At 32.6% G+C, this 22,251-nt stretch overlaps 1 protein-coding gene across 1 annotated transcript; it reads right to left on the bottom strand.

Moving 5' to 3' along the window:
* Nucleotides 1–18,895: 18,895 nt before the first annotated feature.
* Nucleotides 18,896–21,391, bottom strand: LOC141690944 (uncharacterized). Its single transcript, XM_074495698.1, has one exon. It carries the CDS (start codon nt 21,389–21,391, stop codon nt 18,896–18,898), a length of 2,496 nt encoding a protein of 831 aa, XP_074351799.1.
* Nucleotides 21,392–22,251: the final 860 nt, after the last annotated feature.

The following is a 22,251-nucleotide window of genomic DNA, read 5'->3' as shown; positions in this document are numbered from 1 at the left end:
CCTTACGAAAGAAGCATTGCGAGCGCCACAAGTGGCTGTGACATGGGTGTTTCCTAACCTTGCTAGCTGGAGAGCATAGTGTCCAACACCGCCTGAAGCTGCTGTGACAAGAATATTCATCAGTGGTCCTGTTTTATCAAGCTTGATGCCTACGGTGATGAGGCATTGGTAAGCTGTAAGAGGAGGAGTGCCTAAGCCTGCATATTCTATAGCTGAGACATACTGGGCCAGTCCACCTCCAGTCCGTTATTGTTTCGAATCATATAATACACATTCATAATAATTAATATTCATAAATTAGTCCAATTTTTTTAATACAACATGTTATACTGACACACAGAATGGACACTCATGATATAGTGAAAGAAAATTAATATGAACAAATTTGCCAAAAGGTTAAAGCAAAGCTGCTAAATAGATTTATCTCTCAACTGCATAGAGCGAGAGACTAGTACTACAAGTAGATCTAGAAGCCATTAACAAAATAAGGCCAATCTCGGATGAACACGAAGTGTGTTTGACCGAGAAATCAAAAGATATATAGTCAGCATAATCATAACAAAAAGAAAAATAAAGCAGAACCAAGATGGTATGCTGACAATAAGGTATTTATCCTTCATAAGTCAGTGCAATATAAGTTCATATTATAATTTCATCTTAAATCATCCAAACACCTAAAATTTTATAGAAATACAAAATTGGAGATCCAAGGAAAGTCAGAGGCCAATCATGCCCTTTCTGTCGCATTTCGTGCATAAGTTTGGAATAGTTTTTTTTACTGACCAATGAATAGATTGTGAGGCAGTAACAAGTGATCCTTACAGCATATAGCTCCATGCATTTGCCATGAATTGATAACCACGTTACACTGAAAAATTGTTTCAATGACTGTTGGGAAAGCATGGCACATAAAAATGCTTAAAATGAAAAATGAGAATAATGTCTAGCATCTAATACGAGTATGAAATTGCACAATTATGGATGAACATCCTTATCAAAGTTAAGGGTCCCTAAGTCCTACCTTTACTAATCTCATCAATAGAAAGTCTCACAAAATGAATATAAATCCACCAAGTCCCAATTAAAATCTAGTATACTCTTGTTACACCTAATTACTCAAGCTATACATTTTTCCAAGATCCAAACACAAGCATTTCACATCCTGGTCCAAACCTTAACAAGTTTACAAATTTGAAATAATATAGAGACAAAAAAAGAAGAAAAAATCACGAAATCGAGCACAAACATACATCAAACAGCATAAAATAAAAAAAAATTAAAATTCAAGAATGAAGATTAAAAAAAAGAGCTTGCACAAGTAAGCATCCCTAGGGTTCTCCTTTTCGAATTGATTAGCATAATTATCATCTAAAACATTATGTTTGTTATGAAATATATACCTCTTTGGAATAGAGAGAATTGCACCCACACCAAATCCTTCTACTGGAATAGCCTTTATAGTGCGAAGTTCTTCATTAGTTTGATGAACAACCTGATGAAGATTAATAAAATAAGCATCTGTAAAAATAGATGTTGCATTCGCATTTTCATTAGTTTCATAGTGGTTTATATCAACACCGTACTTTATAGTTAAATACTTGTTATAACAAGGAGTACTCAGAGGTGAAATTGCAACTCTAATAGTACTTCTATTTATGTTTCACTAGTTTCTTGTTTATTTTGATATTCAAATTAGCTAGCGATATTTATCAAAAAGATGTCTTGTATAATATATAAATACACGAAAATGCTAGTCAACCCAAGCTGATGAAAATATCACTTGAAAGTAGACAGTCTTGGTAGCTTGTCTCTCAAATAGTACAACCTAGCCCTTCTAACTTTCCTGTGCTTCACTACTTTAATCTCTTTAACATTCGACGAATATTTGTAATAATATTAGGAAAATAATAAATAAACTAATTAGTATCCAAATTTGAATACTATATGTGTAATAGAATCAGGTTATACACGTATTTGTTCTGACAAGTATCACAGACCTATAAATTTCTATTTTATATCAAAGAATCTACCAATTTTATATAAAATCGACTGTGAGAACCCCAAATTGAATCCATCGTGAATTAAAGAAACGAACCAACAGATCCATAATTAATTAAATCTATCCAAGTTGGCTTGACCATGTAAAATGAAAGCTCAATTACACAACATCATAGTCCTTTATCAAATTATGAAAACAAAATTTAAATAAATTCCCTTCGGAACTAAAAATATTAATTAAGATAACATATCAAGAAACAGACGCATGTAGGTATTAAATATCTTTTAAAGTTATTGTCTTTAATCACAAAATCATTAAGGAGTTCCAACATCTGTCAAACTAGCAAAGTTGATTGGTTAGGTATATGTAAATTTCTCGACAAACCAAAGAAATTATGAAAGCAATCAAGGGCTACAAACTATTACAACTCCCAAGAATTGATGCCACCTTATGATGAATGTAACCATCTCCAGAAACTACTAACTAATCTTCTATTTTATTTCTATTAAATATATAGTATTCTAATAAATAGAAGGATATGAGGTGTATTAGGTCAGAACGCTCAAGAAATCTTAATTTGAATAAACTAATAGTCTACCAGTAAATGGAAATAATAGACTCTGATCATATAAACACGACCATTAATTTATAACCTAAGTCGAAACTTGGACCGTTAGTCTATCACCAAGTTCACTACTGACCATAATATGAATACATGTATTAGACTATTAGTAAACAACAACAAGGGGAAAAAAGTAGAACTTACATAGGGAACATAATTTCCACTCTAATCCCTGTAATAATTCTTTGAATCCTAATTGTCGTATGAACGCCAGCATTTTGCTTCGAGATCACAATTCCTTTATAAATAGACAACCTCCTTCTATTTTCTGGAACTTCCAATAATCCAAACATAATGTCACAAAATTCCGACACACAAAGAAAAATATAGGAAGAGAAAAAACTCCAAAATCAATTTAATAATATATTACCAATTTGATTTCTATAATATCTCATGTTCTTCCTGTTCTTAAGTCTGGAATTGGCCTTACACTCACTGATTCGTCAATAGCTTGCTTGTTCAATATCTAAGAAAACAAACATCTAATTAATCATAATAATCCATCACATCTCTCACCACAATCATAACATATATAATGTCGGTGTCATTAGCATTTTAACTAATAATAACTTCAAAACATAACTAATCAATTTTCAAAACCAAATACTTGTAAGATATATATATATAAATAGAAGTACTAAACATCGAAAAATAGAGTTATGAGTAGAGATTGTCAATTACCTAGAGTTTCCAGGCTCGATTGACTCCTGGAGTTGAAAATAAATTGTACAGAGCTATGAGTGGGAGTGTATATGTGTGTGATTGAAGGTGAAGAAGAGACTTACTGTGGCTGAAGAAGAGAAGGAAGCTAGAATTTGACAGAGGGGAATGTTGAGTGTCATTTATGATACTTTATAATGCTCCATAAAGCTTTGAATTGTTGTTTTTGTACTCAAGTTGTTGGTGTTTTTAACGTGTTTTGTAGTGTTTTTGCATTTCAGGCATTTATCAGGAATACAGGTGAATTGGAATTGATTTGATGCCAATATGGTGTTAGGATGGTGTCTAGAATAAAGGCTCGTGAAAAGACCAACTCAATACAGCAATAAAAGAAGAAAGAAGAAGTTTTTCCAGAAGAATAGCGCGCCCGTGCTTTGATAGCGCGCGGCCGTGCCTAAGAAGTAGAAACTTAGCGCGCCCGTGCTGGTCAAGCGCGCGCCCGCGCCAGGTCGGGGAAATAAAATCCTGATTCTTGTGGACTTCTGATTTGTTAGACTTCTACTATGCATGGGCTGCTATATATACATAAATAAAGGTCATTTTTAATAACAGGACGTACAAGAGCTCAAGAGGAAGGTGTAAGAAGATCGAATAGCACAATTCAACCAAGGCGAAGAGGATCTAGTTTATACTTGTGATTCTTTATTCTCAGTTGTAATTTTGGATGCTAGTTTTCTTATTCGTGAACCTATACTCTTGTTTCGTACTTGGTTAATTATTAATTCAGTATAAAGACTACATTCATTATACCATGCTTTCATCGGAACCCACGTTGATGATGAGTCCGATTATGGGCTAATCGTTGTCGTGCGGTTGTAGCGGATTTACCTATGGATTTCTTTAGTTAATTTGTTTTGATGCCTTATTGTGTGGTGATTGTATGATAACCTAGTATTGGTTGTGTTTATTCATCTTATGAGCATCGCAAACTTATAAGATAGCGTGTTAATCTTTAATGAAACAATAGTGAATTTAAGGATTTAGAACTTGCCATGTTAGCACAGGTTCATATATTTGTTATGAATGATTCATAAGTAATTTTAACCATCTTACTTACCCTATATAATCATGATAGATATCTTGTGCACTAATCCATTATGTCGTCAAATTCTATAGACATATAGGGTCTCAATATAATTGGTGTCTATTCAGCTTCTATCTCTTTTATGGATGTCTGGTAGTCTGTTATTCATTCAACAAAAGTTGGCATTTATCAGTTTCATGTTATCTGATTAGGGTCATAGCTATTACATGCTAAGGTTAAGAACAATAAGGCTATTGAATGAAGTACTTAATGAAGTTAGAATCTCATGTTTGTGTCATATAGTATTCAACTCTCTTTAATCTCTTAGTTAATGTACTTTAGTTTAAACTGTCAATAGTTCAGCTTAGTTATAATCAACCCAACATGTTATTCATCTTAGAATTGAATAATTGCCATATCGTTGTTACATAAGTGCATAAATCATAATGTTAATCTAAACCAGTCTCTGTGGGAACGAACTAGAAAGAGTTCTATATTACTTGCGAATGCGTATACTTGCGTGAATTATTAGCACGTGTTTTAACCCTAACAGCGAATCACCGGCGGAGTGTTGAGATTTTCCGGTGTGATTGACACGGTTGAATATTAAAGGTTTAGATCCAATCTCTAAAAAAATAAACCCTAATCTCCAAGCTCTAAGTTCCAGGTTCTGATCGACTAAGGACCCTAATTAATAAACCCAAATCTCCAAGCTCCAAGCTCTGACCATCTGAGAACCCTAATTTTGAACCCATCGAGAGGTGTTGAAGATGAGGCTTGTTAGTACATGGTTAGTAATTTTAAGTGAGTGTATTTTATTTTACTTTGGGAAAAAAGCGGGTCAAATTTTATCTTCTGGGCGGCCCAAATTTTGGTTAAAGTTTGGCCAACGACTAAATTTCTGCCAAAATATTTTGTTATATGGTAACACTAATTATAATATCAATGTTAACACTATTTTTTATGTTACAAAAACAATTTTATCATGTCTATGGTAACATCTAGTATTCCCTACTCTAACACAAATAAAAAATGTTACTTCATATCAAATTTTAGTGATTGTAGGTAACATTTTTGCTTGTAACACCAAAAAGAGTTTTGCTACAGGCGATATATGGTGTAGTGCTTGCAGTCAGGGTAGAGTTCCGGTTCTTTTCATATTAGGCTCCTCTGAGGTAGTTGTGTCAGACCAAAGATGGTTTGTTGAGTTTTTGTATTAAGTTAGTTGTGTCAGGATTATTGAAATAGGTTGGTTTTGTAGTAGTTGTAACTTAAATCATACTTAAACCTGGAAAATATCTTGGTAAAGCGGTCATGTTTATGTATTAATTATTATGTTGAAGTATATTATTTATGTTATTATTGTTGTTGGTGACGTCAACTCCTGACCCCGGGGTTGAGGTCGTCATAGTTTGTACCAGAGCTACAGGTTTGAGTCCCCGATTTAAGTTAGGAGTAGAGTCAAAAGAGTGTAGAAAGGTTTATATAAAGGTGTAAGTCATCAACTCATAAAGAAGAGCGAGTCTAAGATTTCAGTCGAGGGTTTCAAAGAGGTAACCCTAGCATCAAGGAATGGTTGGAACTGCGCTAGTTTTTAGTGTGTCTCCCTCGTATATGTGTTTATTGGTATAATACGATAGTGGTTTCTAGTTTCCTCTCTTGAGAAAATAAGTATGATTTTAAATGTTCAGTGATGATTCTGGACCGAGTGTGCGACCTCGATGAATTCAGATAGTATGTTATGATAGTCGTCAGCGGCTGCTATGACAGCCAAGTTTTGTGGGTATGTGGATCAGTACTATTATTATATCTTGAACCCTTATACGCATTTCTTGAGACAGATTTTGTTTCCCAGAATGATTTTCTATTGCCTAATAAGTTGTTTGTTTTCTATAAGAAGTCAAAGCCCAAATTAAGCAACTTCAGATTTTGTTGATTTCATCATAAATTAGATTTCCCCTCCCTATCCATTAATTTTCTATTTAAACATTGTTTCTTACCTCAATATTTCTATCGATTGATTGAGGCATACAATGCAAATGATTTTACTATTTTTCTGTGTAACAAAGGGTATGGTTGGATGCCACCGAATTATGTGTTATAAACTATGTGGTACTAAGACTAGCCATCTTATGTACTTGTATGGTTGCTCTCAGTCATATTAGCCTCTTCTTTACTTTTCCTTCATAATTGATTCCGTTGACTTTAAAATTTAATTTGATATTCTACGACAATAAATTTTTTCAGTAACCTATGTAGTTGGGCAATCCTATTTATTGAAAGTAAATAAAATTTGACTACCAAGAGGAATGAAAGTTCTATATCAGGTTGATATTTTCATAATAATGGCAGCATCGAGGATTCAAGATCCAATGGTGAAGATTGCATCCTTAGAAATGTTAATTCAGTGGTTGGAAAGTAACTTATGGGTGATGTACAGTCGTCTTTAGAACAGTTATCTTTTGAAACTCGGACTATCCAGTATGCCTAGTAGAGTCCATCGTTCTTTAAGTTTGACTTAGTTTTCTAGCTTGCTTTATGTAGTTGGTGGCTGATATAGCAAACCAAGTTTTGTTGTATATTATATTAGTTTAACTGTTATATTTGAGTAGTACTGAAAAGTTAATCAGTTGTTATTATATTGAGAAGCCATACTATGGTATTAAGTGTCTTCATATATCAGTTTTCCTCTACTATTGTTGATTATACTACTGCCATTGTTTCTAATGTTGCTAGTGTTGTTAATCTAGATCTCTTTTATAACTGGACCCTGATAATAAAGACATTGATTGGGCAACATTTTCCTGATACACGTGCACCGTTTAAACGGTGATATTTTCTGTCATATATTTTTGTTATATTTTTGAATAAATCCATTGTTATCTTCCAGGAAAATGCCACCCAAGAAAGCTACCTAGTCTAAAGGGAATAATTGTAGTATTGTTGAGGGTCCAGTTATAAATAAAATTCTAGATTTGGTGCGCCAGCAGCAACAATAACAATAACAGTTAATCCATTAGATTCAGCAATATCAACTACTGTTGCAGTAGAAACATCAAGGAGTGAACCAGTAGCTGATGGAGAAAGCTTTCAACCTTTTCCAAGTGAGTGATAATCTGAAGACCGATTATGCAGACTACTTCTTAAAGAATGAAGTGAATTAATGATGGGAGTCAACTAGGTCATTAGAAGGAGAAGTTCATGTCCCATGGGTGAGGTTTACCGTGTTATTTTTGGAGAAATATTTCCGTGACTGTATGCGAAATTAAAAAAGAGATTGAGTTTTTAGAATTGAAGCAAGGCGACAGAATTGTAGCTGAGTATGAGCCTAATTTTACAGAGTTAGCTAGGTTTGCGCCACTATGTACACTCTGAAGCTCAGAAATAGAAAAGGTTTCAACAAGGATTGAAACCGGAAATTGGAAGTGGAGTTATAATTTTATAATTGAAGACCTATACCTCGGTAGTTCAGGCAACCATGGTAATAGAGAGTGATCAGCAGTTAGCCGCTAGAGAAAAAGAAGATAAGAAGCGGAAAACAGTTGATGTGGAAGAAAAACAGGATCAAAAGGAATCTAGTAATAAGTTTCGGAAAAAGTTTTGAAGAAACAAGGATAAAGGATTTAAAAGACAAAGTTTTTCTTTGAACATGTCTAATAATACCTCATTCAGTTATAACCAAGTCAAGTCGGTCAGGTCGCCTATATCGGAGTGTGAGCAATATGGTAAAAGGCATGTTGGAGTATGTAAAGAAAATAATAAATGTTTCAGGTATGGACAGAAAGGACACTATGTATGGGAGTGTAAAGTGGAAAATGCAGGAGTCACCTGTTATAATTATGGCAAGATAGGACATATTGCCAAGAACTATAGAAGTGTTTCCCAAGATAGCATGGGAGGTAGTGCATCAAAAGGTCCGCATCCAGTACACCCAAGGGTAGGACTTTTAATTTGATTAAAAGGTCAACTGCACAAGACCCTGATATGGAATCACGTACACTCTTTCTTTATTTCATCCCTATTAAAGTATTGAGTGACTTTGGAGTGTCTAAGTTAGTTATATGTGGGTAAAATGGATCTAATATTGGAATGATTAAGTGAACCCTTAATTATAAAAGTGGCTAATCAAGATAAAGTACCAGTAAATCTGTTCTGTCCTAAATACCCTATGGAAATCTTAAAAAATTCTTTTACGAATGACCTATTATATTTCAAGTTAAAAGAGATTGATATAATCTTAGGAATGGATTGGGTACCCTGTCATCGGGAAATGATTGATTTCCAGAAGAAGCAAAATTGTAATGTTTACGGAAGCTAATATTAGGGCGAGTATCCATAAGGAGTTTCTTTCAATCATGCGAGCAAAGGAGCTATTAAAGAAAGAAGGTAAGTTAAATCTAGAACATGTAGTGGATATTAAGAGGAAGCACGTAAGTTGGATGAAATTTAGATAGTAAATGAATTCCCCAAAAGTCTTTCTAGATGAATTACCAGGATTACCCCAGATCATGAGATAGAGTTTCTCACTGGTTTAGTACCGGAGCCAAACCAGTGTCAAAAGCTCTATATCGTATGGCCCTAGTAGGAATCAAGTAATATTTTTTTATGGTAGGTAACCCGCAGCTGCTATCCTCCGGGTGCGCACTGGGTAAATCCTACGGGCTCACGCAATAGCCTATAAACCATGTGAACCAAGGTAAACTATATTTAAGTGACAGGCTCTGACTCAGGAGGTATAAGGAATCAAGTAATTAGCTAAGAAACTTTAAGAATTATTGGATAAGGGAATGATCGGGCAAGGTGTATTCCGTGGGGTAAACCAGTATTGTTAGGGAGAAGATGGATGGATGTATGAAGTTATGTACTAATTATCAGAAGTTTGATAAGTTCATAATTAGGAATAAGTTACCCTATCTAGAATTGATTGCCGGTGCGACCCAATTAAAGAACGTGTTGGTTCTCAAAGGTTGATCTAAGATCAGCCTACCATCCGTTAGGGGTTAAGCCTGAGGTCATACTAAAGAATTTGTTTGGAACGAGATATGAATATTACGAGTTCATGGTGATGTTGTTTGGATTAGCAAATACACCAATCACCTTTAAAGATTTATTGAACAACATGTATAAGGAATACTTGTATAAGTGTAATTGTATTTATTGATATCATCCTCAACTATTCAAAATTAAGAAAGTCCATGAAGAATGCCCAAGGATTTTCCCTACAAAGGTTAGGAGAAAATCAACTGTATGCTAATTTTTCAAAGTTTGAATTCTAGTTGGAATTGATAAAAGATTATGATTGTTCCGTTAACTACCAACCAAGAAAAACCCAATACAGTGGCAGATGCATTGAGTAGAAAAGGAAGATTGAATGCAATTAAGATCACTGAGAACTTGGTAAAAGAATTAGAAAAGTCAGAGATTGAAGTACGAATACCAGAAGGTAATAAGGAGAAAATGTATGAGATTACTTTTCAATTTGAACTGGTAAAAAGGATTGGTTATGTTGATCAGAAGGGCAAGCTAAATCCTAGGTATATCAGACCGTTTGAGGTATTGAGAAAACTAGGTACAGTTGTGTATAAATTAGCAATGTCTTCATTCAGATTTGATATTAACCTTTTGTGAGCTTGAAAAAAAAATCATGGCTCATTTTTTGATGTTACGATATATCTCATAGTCCACTTGGTTTGGGAATTGTGTTTTTGTGGACCAGTTTGTTATAGGTAGATGTATGCATTTTAATGGTTTAATAAAGTGCTGAACAGTTATGTTAAAAGTCGTTATCATCTAGAAGGTTGTATCGCCGAAAGTTATCTTGGTGAGGAATCGGTGGAATTCTACACCGAGTTTAATAAAAAGAGTTGCAAAAAAGCTGGTGTTCCCAAAGACCAAGCCAGTGGTCCCTTATTAGTTGTGAAAATGAAGGAAGTCGATGAGAAAGAGAGAGATGAGGCACATTTGACTGTCCTGTTAAACAATTCTAAAGTATTTTTTTATATAATGTAAGTTGAGTTTTCCCTCTTGTAAAATCCTATCTTTTTGGTAAGTATTCTTGTGACTGAATATAATAATTTTTTTTTTCTCATAAAGCATAAGGAGTATCTTGAAGAAATTCATGGAGAAAAGAAAAAGAGTGTTCATTGGCTCATGGGAGAACGTAATCGGCTTTTTGCTGATTGATTTGAAAGAAAAGTTGATTTCCCTTATTATGGCTTTTATTGTCAGCTTTATTTTATATAATTAATAAGTGTACGATATGTAGTTAATGACAATGTGTGTAGGTTAGGAGTGAACTTAAGGAAAATTGCTTCGCTATTTCAGAAATGATAAGATGGTTAGTTGCCAATCCATTTTATTTTGTTTTGAATTATGAAGGATATCTAGTTGACAAAGTTTGGTACTTGACAAAAGATCGTGATAAATCAAGGGTTATTCAGAAGAACGGTTTTTCTTTATTTGCTAAGATGGTTGAAGTTTGTAGTGCTGAGGATTTAAATTCGCTCGAGAGTGATATGACGTTGTATGGCATCATTCTAGAAATATGGGAGTTGGACTACCATGCTTCTAATATTCTTGTATAAATGGGCATCGAATGATAGAGGTATCAAAATGGATGATCTTGGCTTCATGCTTGTGGACTTTAGTCAGAAAGGCTAGAAGAAGGATAAATATGTTTCCGTTGATGAAATGAAGCAAGTGTTTTATGTTGAAGATCCATTTGATGCTACTTGGTCCATTATATTAACCTCCACGACTCGAGACTATCACGATATCTACAATGAAGATGATCTAGGAGACATGACCATGGATCATCAGCCATTCTTCTAAAATATCCCGGCATGTGATGTTGCTGATGATATGGAGATTAGGTTTAGAGAAAATATTGAGGGAATTTGGGTTAAATATTGGTATATATATTAACATTGTAGAACTATGGACTATGTTGTCCTTATTTTCTTTCTTTTCTAGAGTATAGTAACCAAGACATCATTTTTGTTAAGAATCTGATGTCTATTAGTTTAATGTTCTTCCTTGTTATATGTTTATAGTCCTCTTTAACCTCCTAAGTACCAGTTTTTATAATTTAGTTTTAACATGTTATTAAAAATAAAGGTTAAATATAAATCAGTTTTTTGAGAAAACTGATGCCTTATTTTATCTTTAACATATGCTAAAAACCGATATTAAAGATCCTGATCTTTCTCTACACATGCGAAGACAACAGTTTTAAAAAACAAAAATATCGGTTTATAACTGATGTCTTAGGGCATATTTCTGATTTCGGGAGTTTTTCAAATTATCCTAAAATTATTGTGTAATCATCAAAAATGGGGAGATTGGTACTCCTTAAATTCTGATGATCACACTACTACAATCTGATAATTAATCACTGCATGCTTAAAATATATGTGTATATATATATATTATACAAACTCTACTTTGGAGAATACTTGTATGCACATCTTATCAACACCCTTAAATGATTAACAACAAGCTTCAAAAGCTTGAAAATAACCGAAAGCTAACTAGTTTTACATAAAAAGATATCAAGAGATATCAAGATAAAGATAATCTACTGATTTCAAGAATATCTTTTTTGAACTGATTTATGAGGAGTTTATTATATGTACGCATAGTATATACAATATTAGAGCTTGAATATTTTATATACTTTATTCAATTATGTTTCCTAAACAATATGAAGTTGTTTCCTTTAAACTGTTATATCTAAACTACACTTCCTATCTATTCATATTTCAAATAAAGCGTTTTGTTTCAAATGTTCTTATGTACTTAACTTTAGTTAATTTAGTGTGTATCAAATATAGTAACATTTAAATTAAAAAAATACAAGTGAGATATGGATACATTGTGATTGTTTAAGTATTTTACATTAAATGTATTATATATATACTTATGGGCGTACTCATTTTGATAGCTAATTCTCGAGTATACATTATAGCCTTCTAAAAATTCAACTTTTCATTCATCTAAAATAATTTCAATTTGAACTGTAGTACTATACACGTATATCTGAAATCAAGTTCATTGTTTAATTTATAATTTTCTTTTAAACTTATATTGTTCAAAGTATAATTTCATTATTGCTCAGTAGTGAGCTTAGATAACAAGGCTTAAGGGAATTCATTTTTTCAAAAGATTGTACTCGGTTAATTTAATAATTAGAGAGAATTTGGCTTAGGGAATTGAGTTTTCATCATACTACTATAAGTGAGAAAGGTTAGGAGAGATATATTATTGAATCTTGAAATCGTATCAGTTTTTTTTATTAATAATATATATTCTTTTACAAAATTTACCGGGGACCGGGACATAGATCATTAGGCTTCGGAATCGAACCTGGATAAAATTCATCATGACATTTATATATTATTATATACTTTTCGTATTACATATCAATTCTCAGCTCGTTGACAACATATTATTGAACTTAAAAATAAGTTATATTGATGGTTTGATAAATATTTGGTAACATGTATAATTATTATTAGTTAGCTATAACACCTCTTCACCCTACTAGGTGTAGATTTTCAATAGAGTTAGTGTAAAAAGTCTTTAATATAGTACTAAATAAAGTTCATTCAGAATGTAACATCCCCAAATCCGAGGTCAGGATTAGGTGTCACCAAATAATATTAAATAATATAAACATGTATATTAAACCAAATATACAGATAACCCCTCAATTCCGGATCATTTACATGTTATGGTATGAAACAAGAATCCGACCTTCTAAAATTTATATCAACTAAATACAATTTTATTACCTCTTTATTAACTTCCTCATTTTATTCACCCTGACATCTCCAAATTCTCGCAGCTTGGTTTTCTCTAATTTTGTTGTCTATTAATAGCTATTCACTTTAATCCTCATTGGAAACTGAAAGAAATAAGAATTTACAAAGCAAGAGTGAGCCTAAATGCCCAACAAGTAACATAACTGATTTCCAGACACAATCTTTAAAAAAATTATGAACATCATTATTTATTTGAAGTAGTTGAGAATAATACATTGGCCTTTATTAGCCTTCAATCATAAATAAAAGATAACGAGCATTCACTAGTTTATCTTTTGAATCAGGTCTTTATCCGGTTTTGTTATCATAAAACTTTTTAAGAAGGAATGTCGTTAATGGCAATCAATAATAAATTAGACTGGTACTAGAGCCAACATTCACACCCATAGCCTACTGGTAAGTCAGGATATATAGTGCAAATATATACCTACCTGTATAGATCCAATCAGGTACCCATGTAATATGGCCCAATAAATAAGGGTCCACCTATCACTGGCCTTGGCCCATTTTGGATTCATAGACAAAGGGTCCAGCCATCTCTGGCCCTTATCCTAACCATCCAGTGCATGGAGTATTTTGATGTCAAATCACTTTGAGTTCAAAATATCCCGATTCAGGGTTCGCAAATACCCCAGAATAATAGGTATTTGTTCAAGAGATCAATCAACAATAAAGGGTACTTGCATTATTAAGAGTAATTGCTGTGAAATATAAAAATATTTAACTATTCTGAATTTTGAATAGGGAAGAAATACTGGCAATATACAACAAGAAAGTTTGAGAATACTTGCCTAAATTGATGGCCCTCTGATCTTTAAATATCGTCCATATTACTCAGTTATGGTATATCAGTGTTTTTATGGACAGGCTATCTGGCCCTTCTTGTTAATCACCATCATATGTTTATCTTATCTCTGTATTTACTTGTTTCATTACCATACACAATCAGACTTTACTTTAACTATCACTGTCTGGCTTTGAATACCTTGAACTAGGTATATATATCATAAAAGATACTATTTCAATAAACAAGACAAAACTGAATCAACTTAACTATACATCTCAACGTCTACCCGATCGTTTATACTTAATCATGGCCTTGAAAACTATAAGCAAATAGCATGTGGGTCACATATCACGTAATCATGTTATTCTATAACACATGAACACATAATTCATAAAACATATAAGACACGTATCACATACTTCATATAATATAAAACTCAGTTCGTCAAAACATTCGACTTGATACGTTCAGAACTGAAATTGGGGCGAAATATGACTTTTTCGGTACTTATGCAACTCAGAAATGTTTAAAAATCAAGCAACATTTCGAAATGAAAGATTTTATGCCTCGAAAGTAATTTTAATAGAATCAGAATATGTTTTCAAGTCTAGAGGCGTTCATTTTGTATTAAACAAACAAATGGTCTATTTATAATGAATAAAATAAGAATAAGTTAATTAATAATATTAATTGATTTTTAAGTACTAGAATTTATTTTAAAAATCTCAAATTGATTTTTAAATCATCATTGACTTAATTATAAATAATTACATTTCATTTATTTATTTATAAATAAAATTAATTAATTAAATTAATTAATTACCTAATTTAATTCATATATAAATAATTTAAAATAAATTATAAATATTTAATTCAATTCATATTTTTCAAAATAATAAAAAAAAATATTTTGAATTGAAATAATTCAGTTAATTATTTACAATAATTAATCAATTTATTTTTGAACCAAAATCAAATTTTTAAATAAGGAAAAGAATTTTGGTTTGATTTAAAAAAATTATTCCAGAAACGTAAAAATTAGGATTCAAGTTAGGGGAAATGGATCAAACAGCAGCTCAAGTGAAGAAGACAACCGAATTTTTTTGAAGAACTCGCCGAAAACTTTACAGAATTCCGCGAGCTTCGAAAACTCCGGTAATGTCTGATTTGACCCAAAATAATCTGTTTGCTTCATTTCTCAACTCCAAATAACTCTAAATCACTTCCTCCATCCAGTAAATCACATGATATCCACATCTAAAACCAGAATCAACTTATCCGGCCAAAAATGAAGCAATTTTTGGTGACATAATCAGAAAACACGAAATAACACAACCAATAACGAAACTCGGCAATCTATATCTGAAAATGAAGCTTGTAACTCATACCATCAATTTCTGGGATTAAAACTGATATCCAAAGCATATATAATCCATAAAATAAAAACAAAATAACAGTTAAACTCGAAATTCAAATAACACTATCACGTACAAACACATAAAATTTATACACGAATCGATTCCCCAGTGCATGATAAAGCTTATTCAAGAATCAAATACAATCAAAAATCAACACAAAAGAAACGCCCAAATTCGACTACAAATTACTTCAATTTGGTTACCTGAAATAAAATAATTATATCTTTTGATAAAATAATTAGCCCAAAATTATAATTAACGGGGAATAATTATTTTTAATCCAATAAATGAAAAATTATGTCAAAATTTCCCAAAAATCATGAATAATTCAAATATATAAAAATATTGAATATTTGACAGTCCCATAATTTTATAAAAATAAAAATATGATTTTTGTGGGCTTTTACGTCCCGGTAGGGGCCCAGAATAGTCACTTTTCACGAAACAAAACACTTCCTAAATTAACTGGATGTTCGGGAAATCACTATGATATACACCATATGATGCAGAATAAAGCCAATTACTCCATATTAAATAACAACTACTCCCTCCCTCCCTCCCAATTGTTATCGTTTCTAAGAGAGTGTTTGACACGCATTTTAAAATGAATAGAAAGTATAGTTCTATAAATTTTTTTAAAAAATTTCTTTTTCTGAATAAAAATAGAATGTTTAAACTTTTATTCAGAAAAATAAAAGGTTTAAAAAAAGCTAAAGAACTATACTTTAATTTCATCTTAAAATGCGTGTCGGGTACTCTCCCAGAAATGATAACAATTCGGAGGGACGAAGGGAGTATTAAAAATGAAATTTGGAAAGTATAATTTTGAATATAAATCCATTTAACACGTAATAAAATACCCAAAAATATCCCGAAGCACACAGAACACGTATAGCATGTAACATATAGTCAATTATGATCAGTCATAAATTATAATAGCATAAATCACCTAATACTCATTTAATATATCATAAAATAATCATAAATTTTTCGGTCATTATATCATTCCCCTCTTAATCGGATTCTGTCCTTAGAATCATGCTAAGGAACATATAATAATAATTTTTAAGTATCTCATTTGAAATTTTATTAAGGTTAACTTCTCAACCTTACAACTATTTCATAAACTTTAACTCATCATAACAATCATTACTCAACAGCCTCTTGCTGACATCATACACTATCAATTTCTCATACCACCTAACTCAAGTCTCCATTTTATATATAATTGGGCTAAATTAGTCTTCCTGAGTATACGTATATAAATACCCTATGAATCTGCTATACGGGTAGCGATATGGCCAACTCAATCAGAATCTTTCTGTCTATCTTACTGTCTCAAAAGGACCAACATAATACATACTAACCTTATTTTAGTTCTAATTCTAATTCTTCGTTCTCATGAATGCTTTCAACATTTACTGGTTGTTGAACCTTATTCCCTACGTGTTTCTTTGTTTAATTAGCCTAGCTCGTAACGCTTCCAATTGCATTCGAGACTCTTTAATCATTCCCTTACTTTCTTCGTTCATCTGTAAATGATATACTGAGACCATGGCGTATTCGGTTTTTAAATGTTCCAGAATTAAATCCAAGATTATGATATAAGCAGAAAATATCGACTAAATATGATTGACGTATGAATTCATTATCATCCCATAATGTCCTTTAAATCACTCAATCGAATATGTTTATCAAGGGAAAATCTTTTACTATTTAGAAAAATATACTAATCTGGAGACATCACCCACATATTCTAAACCATAATATCATTTATTTTGGTTCTAGGGAGACTTGATATAAAATTATTACAATGTCCTTCCCTAACGTTTAGCCACAAATAATAATAATTCCTGTCTTTACTTCATATTATTAGAAAGTCTTCTTCTATATCTACATTCTTTATCATATTCTTAAAATAACTTGAATCTCTTGATTTATCGAGGTGCAACTAAATTTCGTGTTTAGCTTGCTCTACCTGGTACTCGTTTAATCATGGGTGGTATATACTATTTTGATTTAACATAGTTTATTACATTCTTGATACCTCTGCCAACATGTTAAATTAAGTAACAATATCAATCAATTACAATCCCTTCTGAAACCTGGTGACATACCACAACATCATTTAAGAAATATTGAAGGAAGTATTCATTAATAAAAGATTGATTAGGTTTGGTCAACCTATCCGTAATAATTCAAATAACACTTCCTTCGGCTTTGGTTTTCAAGTGATTCTACTATATCGCTTCTTAACGAGCTATATTTATTTTCAAAATACTTACAATAATATATTCAACCTTTGTTGCTGGCTTTGATTCTTCAGTAGATATATATTTTCTTACATGCTCTACCATCTCCATTCTTATACCAAGTCAACCTATATCTTTGTTTAACTCTCGATATTTAATCATATTCTTATAATGGTATTCCCATTTCAAGTTATAGGCATTTTATTCCATCCTTTACTTTAGCCCTGGCACATGTGACTTCCATAATTTACTTACAGTACATGCAACTTATAAATTTTCTTTATCATCCTTTTGGACGAAGGAATGATTTGAAAAGGAATACCATAACCTCTTCTTCTCTATTGCTTCATTGAACGGAGTAATGAAATTTTTTTATACTTATTTAAGAATTAAGAAAAATATACGCTATCGTGTTATAGAAAAGAATGATATCATTGCTCACCATCCACGTTCATCACTTTAATGGTTCGACCATAGTTGCATTATTACAAAATTTATAGTCATAACTTCTAATTTCGTCTATGCCGCATATAATAACCATCGTTCATGCAACACCTCGACTCCGTTGATAGGAATATTATTCTTCTCTAATCGTCTTGAAGATTTCCGAATTTCCTTCAATCATCCTCGAGCGTGTTTTAGGTCGACAAACCTTTTTAAACATTAATAATTTCATGAATTGGGTAAATAATGTTCCCGCACATTGATTTAATTATTAGTACTATTAAACAAGGTTTGCACTCTTCTTCTGAGAACATTTCAAACTTCTCCATATTAGCGGGTCTACTTGGCCTTCTGAACTAACAATACAGAATCTAGATATATTATTCTTCCAGGTAATTTACTGCTTATAATAAAAAGAACTCAAGTAGTAATTTGACATTAATTTTGTAACTCGTTTTATATAAAGATCTTTTAGAAACTTATTACACTACAAGAAATTTGGCCATTTACGACGGTTTTTTTGAACTGAAATCGTCGTTATTGAGCCATTTACGACGGAAAAAAATCACATAAAAACAAGTATATAAATATGTTTTTATAATTATATAATTTGTGTATTTTATGAAATACCTTATTTTGAAACCATGTTGCGAAATGTGCCTTTAGCATTGTATCCATCTCAGTATCACTCAATATCAATGTATGATGCTTGCGAACCTCTTCTTCGAACATACTGAAAAAAGTAATCATACCATGTTAGTGAAGAATGTTTCAAAGTTTTAATTATGAATGAAAATATTTTATTACTTACGTGATGTAGAATGCCACTTCACGCATGTTAGTAAGAACATAATGTGCTGCAACATGTAGGGAATCCACATCTAAATGGTAACCTGTATATGCTCCGAGGAGCTCTACCGGATATGTAAACGCCTCGAGTTTATGTGGATCCCGTGAGCGATCATCAACCACATTACGACCTAGCAAGTTGTGCGCTGTCTCAACTCCTGACTCAAAGTACATGGAACAGAAATGTGTCAACTCTTCATGTACATATTTTTCTGCAATGGAACCTTCAACTCGTGCTTTGTTCCCTACTTTTTGTTTCATTCTGCGTTGTAGTCTTTCAATATTATACATCCATCGTGATGGGACAGGGCCTCCGAGTCTGCACTCTTCGGGTAGATGAACGGGAAGATGCTCCATTGGATCAAACAAAGCTGGAAAGAATTTAGTCTCCAAAGTACAAATGATCCCAGCTATGTTTTTTTCCAACTGCCTAATATTTGATGCGAGTAGTGTAGTTGAGCACAAGTCCTTGAAAAAATTTGAAAGATCACAAAGTACTTTGTGTATGTCATCCGGAAAAAGTTCACGAAATGCAGAAGATAATAACTTTTGCATAAATACGTGACAATCATGTGACTTCATGCCTTGAAATTTCAACTGAGCTATCTTACAACATCTCTTCAAGTTTGATGAGCAACCATCTGGGAGTTTCAATCGATGTACCCATTTACATAACAATTTCAGCTGATCTCGGGTGAGTTCGTATCTAGCTCTAGGCCTGTGTCTACCATTCATCCATAACTCTTGCATGATGCCCATTGCCTTCAAATCTTCTCTTGATTTTGTGGTATCCTTCGTTTTGGCACTACATAAAATAGTATGAAATATATTGTCAAACACATTTTTCTCTGTGTGCATAACATCGATACAATGACGTAGACGCAATGAATCCCAATATGGTAGATCAAAGAAGCTAGTAATATGTGTCCAATTGTGTGAATCCCCAAAGCCATCTGCCCTTTCTTTGCTATGCGGTTTCCCTGGTGGTGGAAATGTGATTCCAGCACACATGTTATGGACAATTCGACCTTTTCGTCGACTTCTTCGGCGTTTGTCTAGAAACCCCATATGTAACCCATAAAAGCTGGACTTCCTGCTGTGTGGTAGTTGCTTGGCTTTAACTTCACCCATACATACATGACAAGCCATCTTTCCGTGGGTTGACCATCCGCTAACCATACCCAACCCGGGAAAGTCACTGATAGTCCATAACAAGGCAGCCCGCATCATGAAATTGGTCTTCGTAGAAGCATCATATGTCTGCACACCAACCTGCCATAAACTAATAAGTTCATCAATCAAAGGCCTAAGATAGACATTCAGATTCCTCCCAGGATCATTCGGCCCGGGTACTAGTAGTGTCATAAACATGTATGGATCCTTCATGGACATGGTATGTGGAAGGTTGTACACAAGTAATACTACAGGCCATACTGAGTATACAGTAGAAGTAGCATTACTGTACGGGGGAAATCCATCAGTTGCAAGACCAAGCCTTACATTACGAATATCCGCTGCAAAATCCGGATAGTTCTTGTCAAATTCTTTCCATTCTTCTCCATCTGCAGGGTGACTAAGAACCCCTTCAGTCACAATTCTGTTCTTGTGATACTTCATATGTTGGGCTGTATGGGTAGACATGTACAAACGCTGTAGACGAGGAGTGATCTTAAAATATCTTAAGATCTTCCTCGGAATGGTATCACTCCCACCATTAATTGAATCTTTGTATCGGCTTAACTCACAGTACTTACAGTTTTCCAAATCTTTATCATCACTGTAGAACAACATACAATCATTCTCACATGCATGTATTTTTTCGTATCCCAAGTTCAGCTTCTTGACCATCTTCTTGACACCATAATAATTAAAAGGAAGTTTATGCCCTTCCGGAAACACATCTCCAAGTAAGAGGAGTAACTCATCAAAGGCCTTATCACTACATTTATTATGATTCTTCCAATGTAGTAATCTAGTGACAAATTTCAATTGTGTGTACTTGATGTTGCCCGGATATATTGGTTCTCCGACATTACTCACATTGTATAAGAATTTAGATGCTTGCTCGTTCGGCTCCTCGTGGACACTATTGACATATCCAAAATCTTCCCCTCTAAAGGCATCCCTCAACATCTCATATTCATCAAATACATCTTCGCGATCATTCATTTCTTCATTTCGTGAGCCACATTCTTTTTCATGATAATGCCATATGGTGTAAGTCTCAAGAAAACCGACCGCATATAAGTGAAACTCGACATCGGAAATGAGTTGAAAGAGTTGATTGTTACATGTATTACACGGACATCTAATCAAAAGTTCCGGATCATTCGGTTCCTTGCTATTTTTTATTGCAAATGCCAAGAAATCTTTAACCCCTTTATTAAATTCTTTCGTAAAACCATAACCACCGGGAATAATTCGTTTAGTGATCCAACTAGTATCATAAGACATCTACAAATGAAAATAAAATGCTACGTGAATAACATATAAGCACCCATATATATATTACATATAAATATAAAAATTTAAATCACACATTTAAATGCATATAAACAATATAAAATAAGATTAAAATTTAATACATACATTGAAGATTGTAAAATTCGTTGTTGTTATGTCATCATGTATTTTGAATGATATGAAGATATATTTTTGTGAGAAAAAATAAGTGAAAAGAGTGAACTTTAAAAAGAGACAGCAATATTTTGCAAATATTTACGACGGAAATAAATTTCCGTCGTAAGTTTTAATAAAAAAATATTATTTTTGAACAGCTAGCCGGTGACATTTAATGTGAAAGGTCGGAAACTTACGACGGAAACAGTTCCGTCGTAAATACTACTTACGACGACTTGATTTCCGTCATAATTTATAATTAAACGACGTCGTTATTATAATTAAATTTTAATTATCATTTTTTGTAAATAAATTTAATAATAGAATAATAATAAATATTTTTACTTACGACGAAATATAAATTCCGTCGTAAAGTATATTTCATAAAATAATATTTTTTTATTAAAACTTACGACGGAAACAGTTCCGTCGTAAATACTACTTACGACGACTTGATTTCTGTCATAATTTATAATTAAACGACGTCGTTATTATAATTAAATTTTAATTATCCTTTTTTTTAAATAAATTTAATAATAGAATAATAAAGAAATATTTCAACTTACGACGAAATATAAATTCCGTCGTAAATTATATTTCATAGTTGACTGATTGCACAGTTGACCGTAAGTTTAATAATAAAATAATATACTTACGACGGATTTGTTCTGTCGTCGTAAAAATTTACGACGGAA

This window comes from Apium graveolens, chromosome 10 (genome assembly GCF_009905375.1).
Source record: "Apium graveolens cultivar Ventura chromosome 10, ASM990537v1, whole genome shotgun sequence".
NCBI classification, from domain to species: Eukaryota; Viridiplantae; Streptophyta; class Magnoliopsida; order Apiales; family Apiaceae; genus Apium; species Apium graveolens.
The sequence above is the reverse complement of the archived record's forward strand: the minus strand, read 5'-3'. Positions and strand labels throughout refer to the sequence as shown.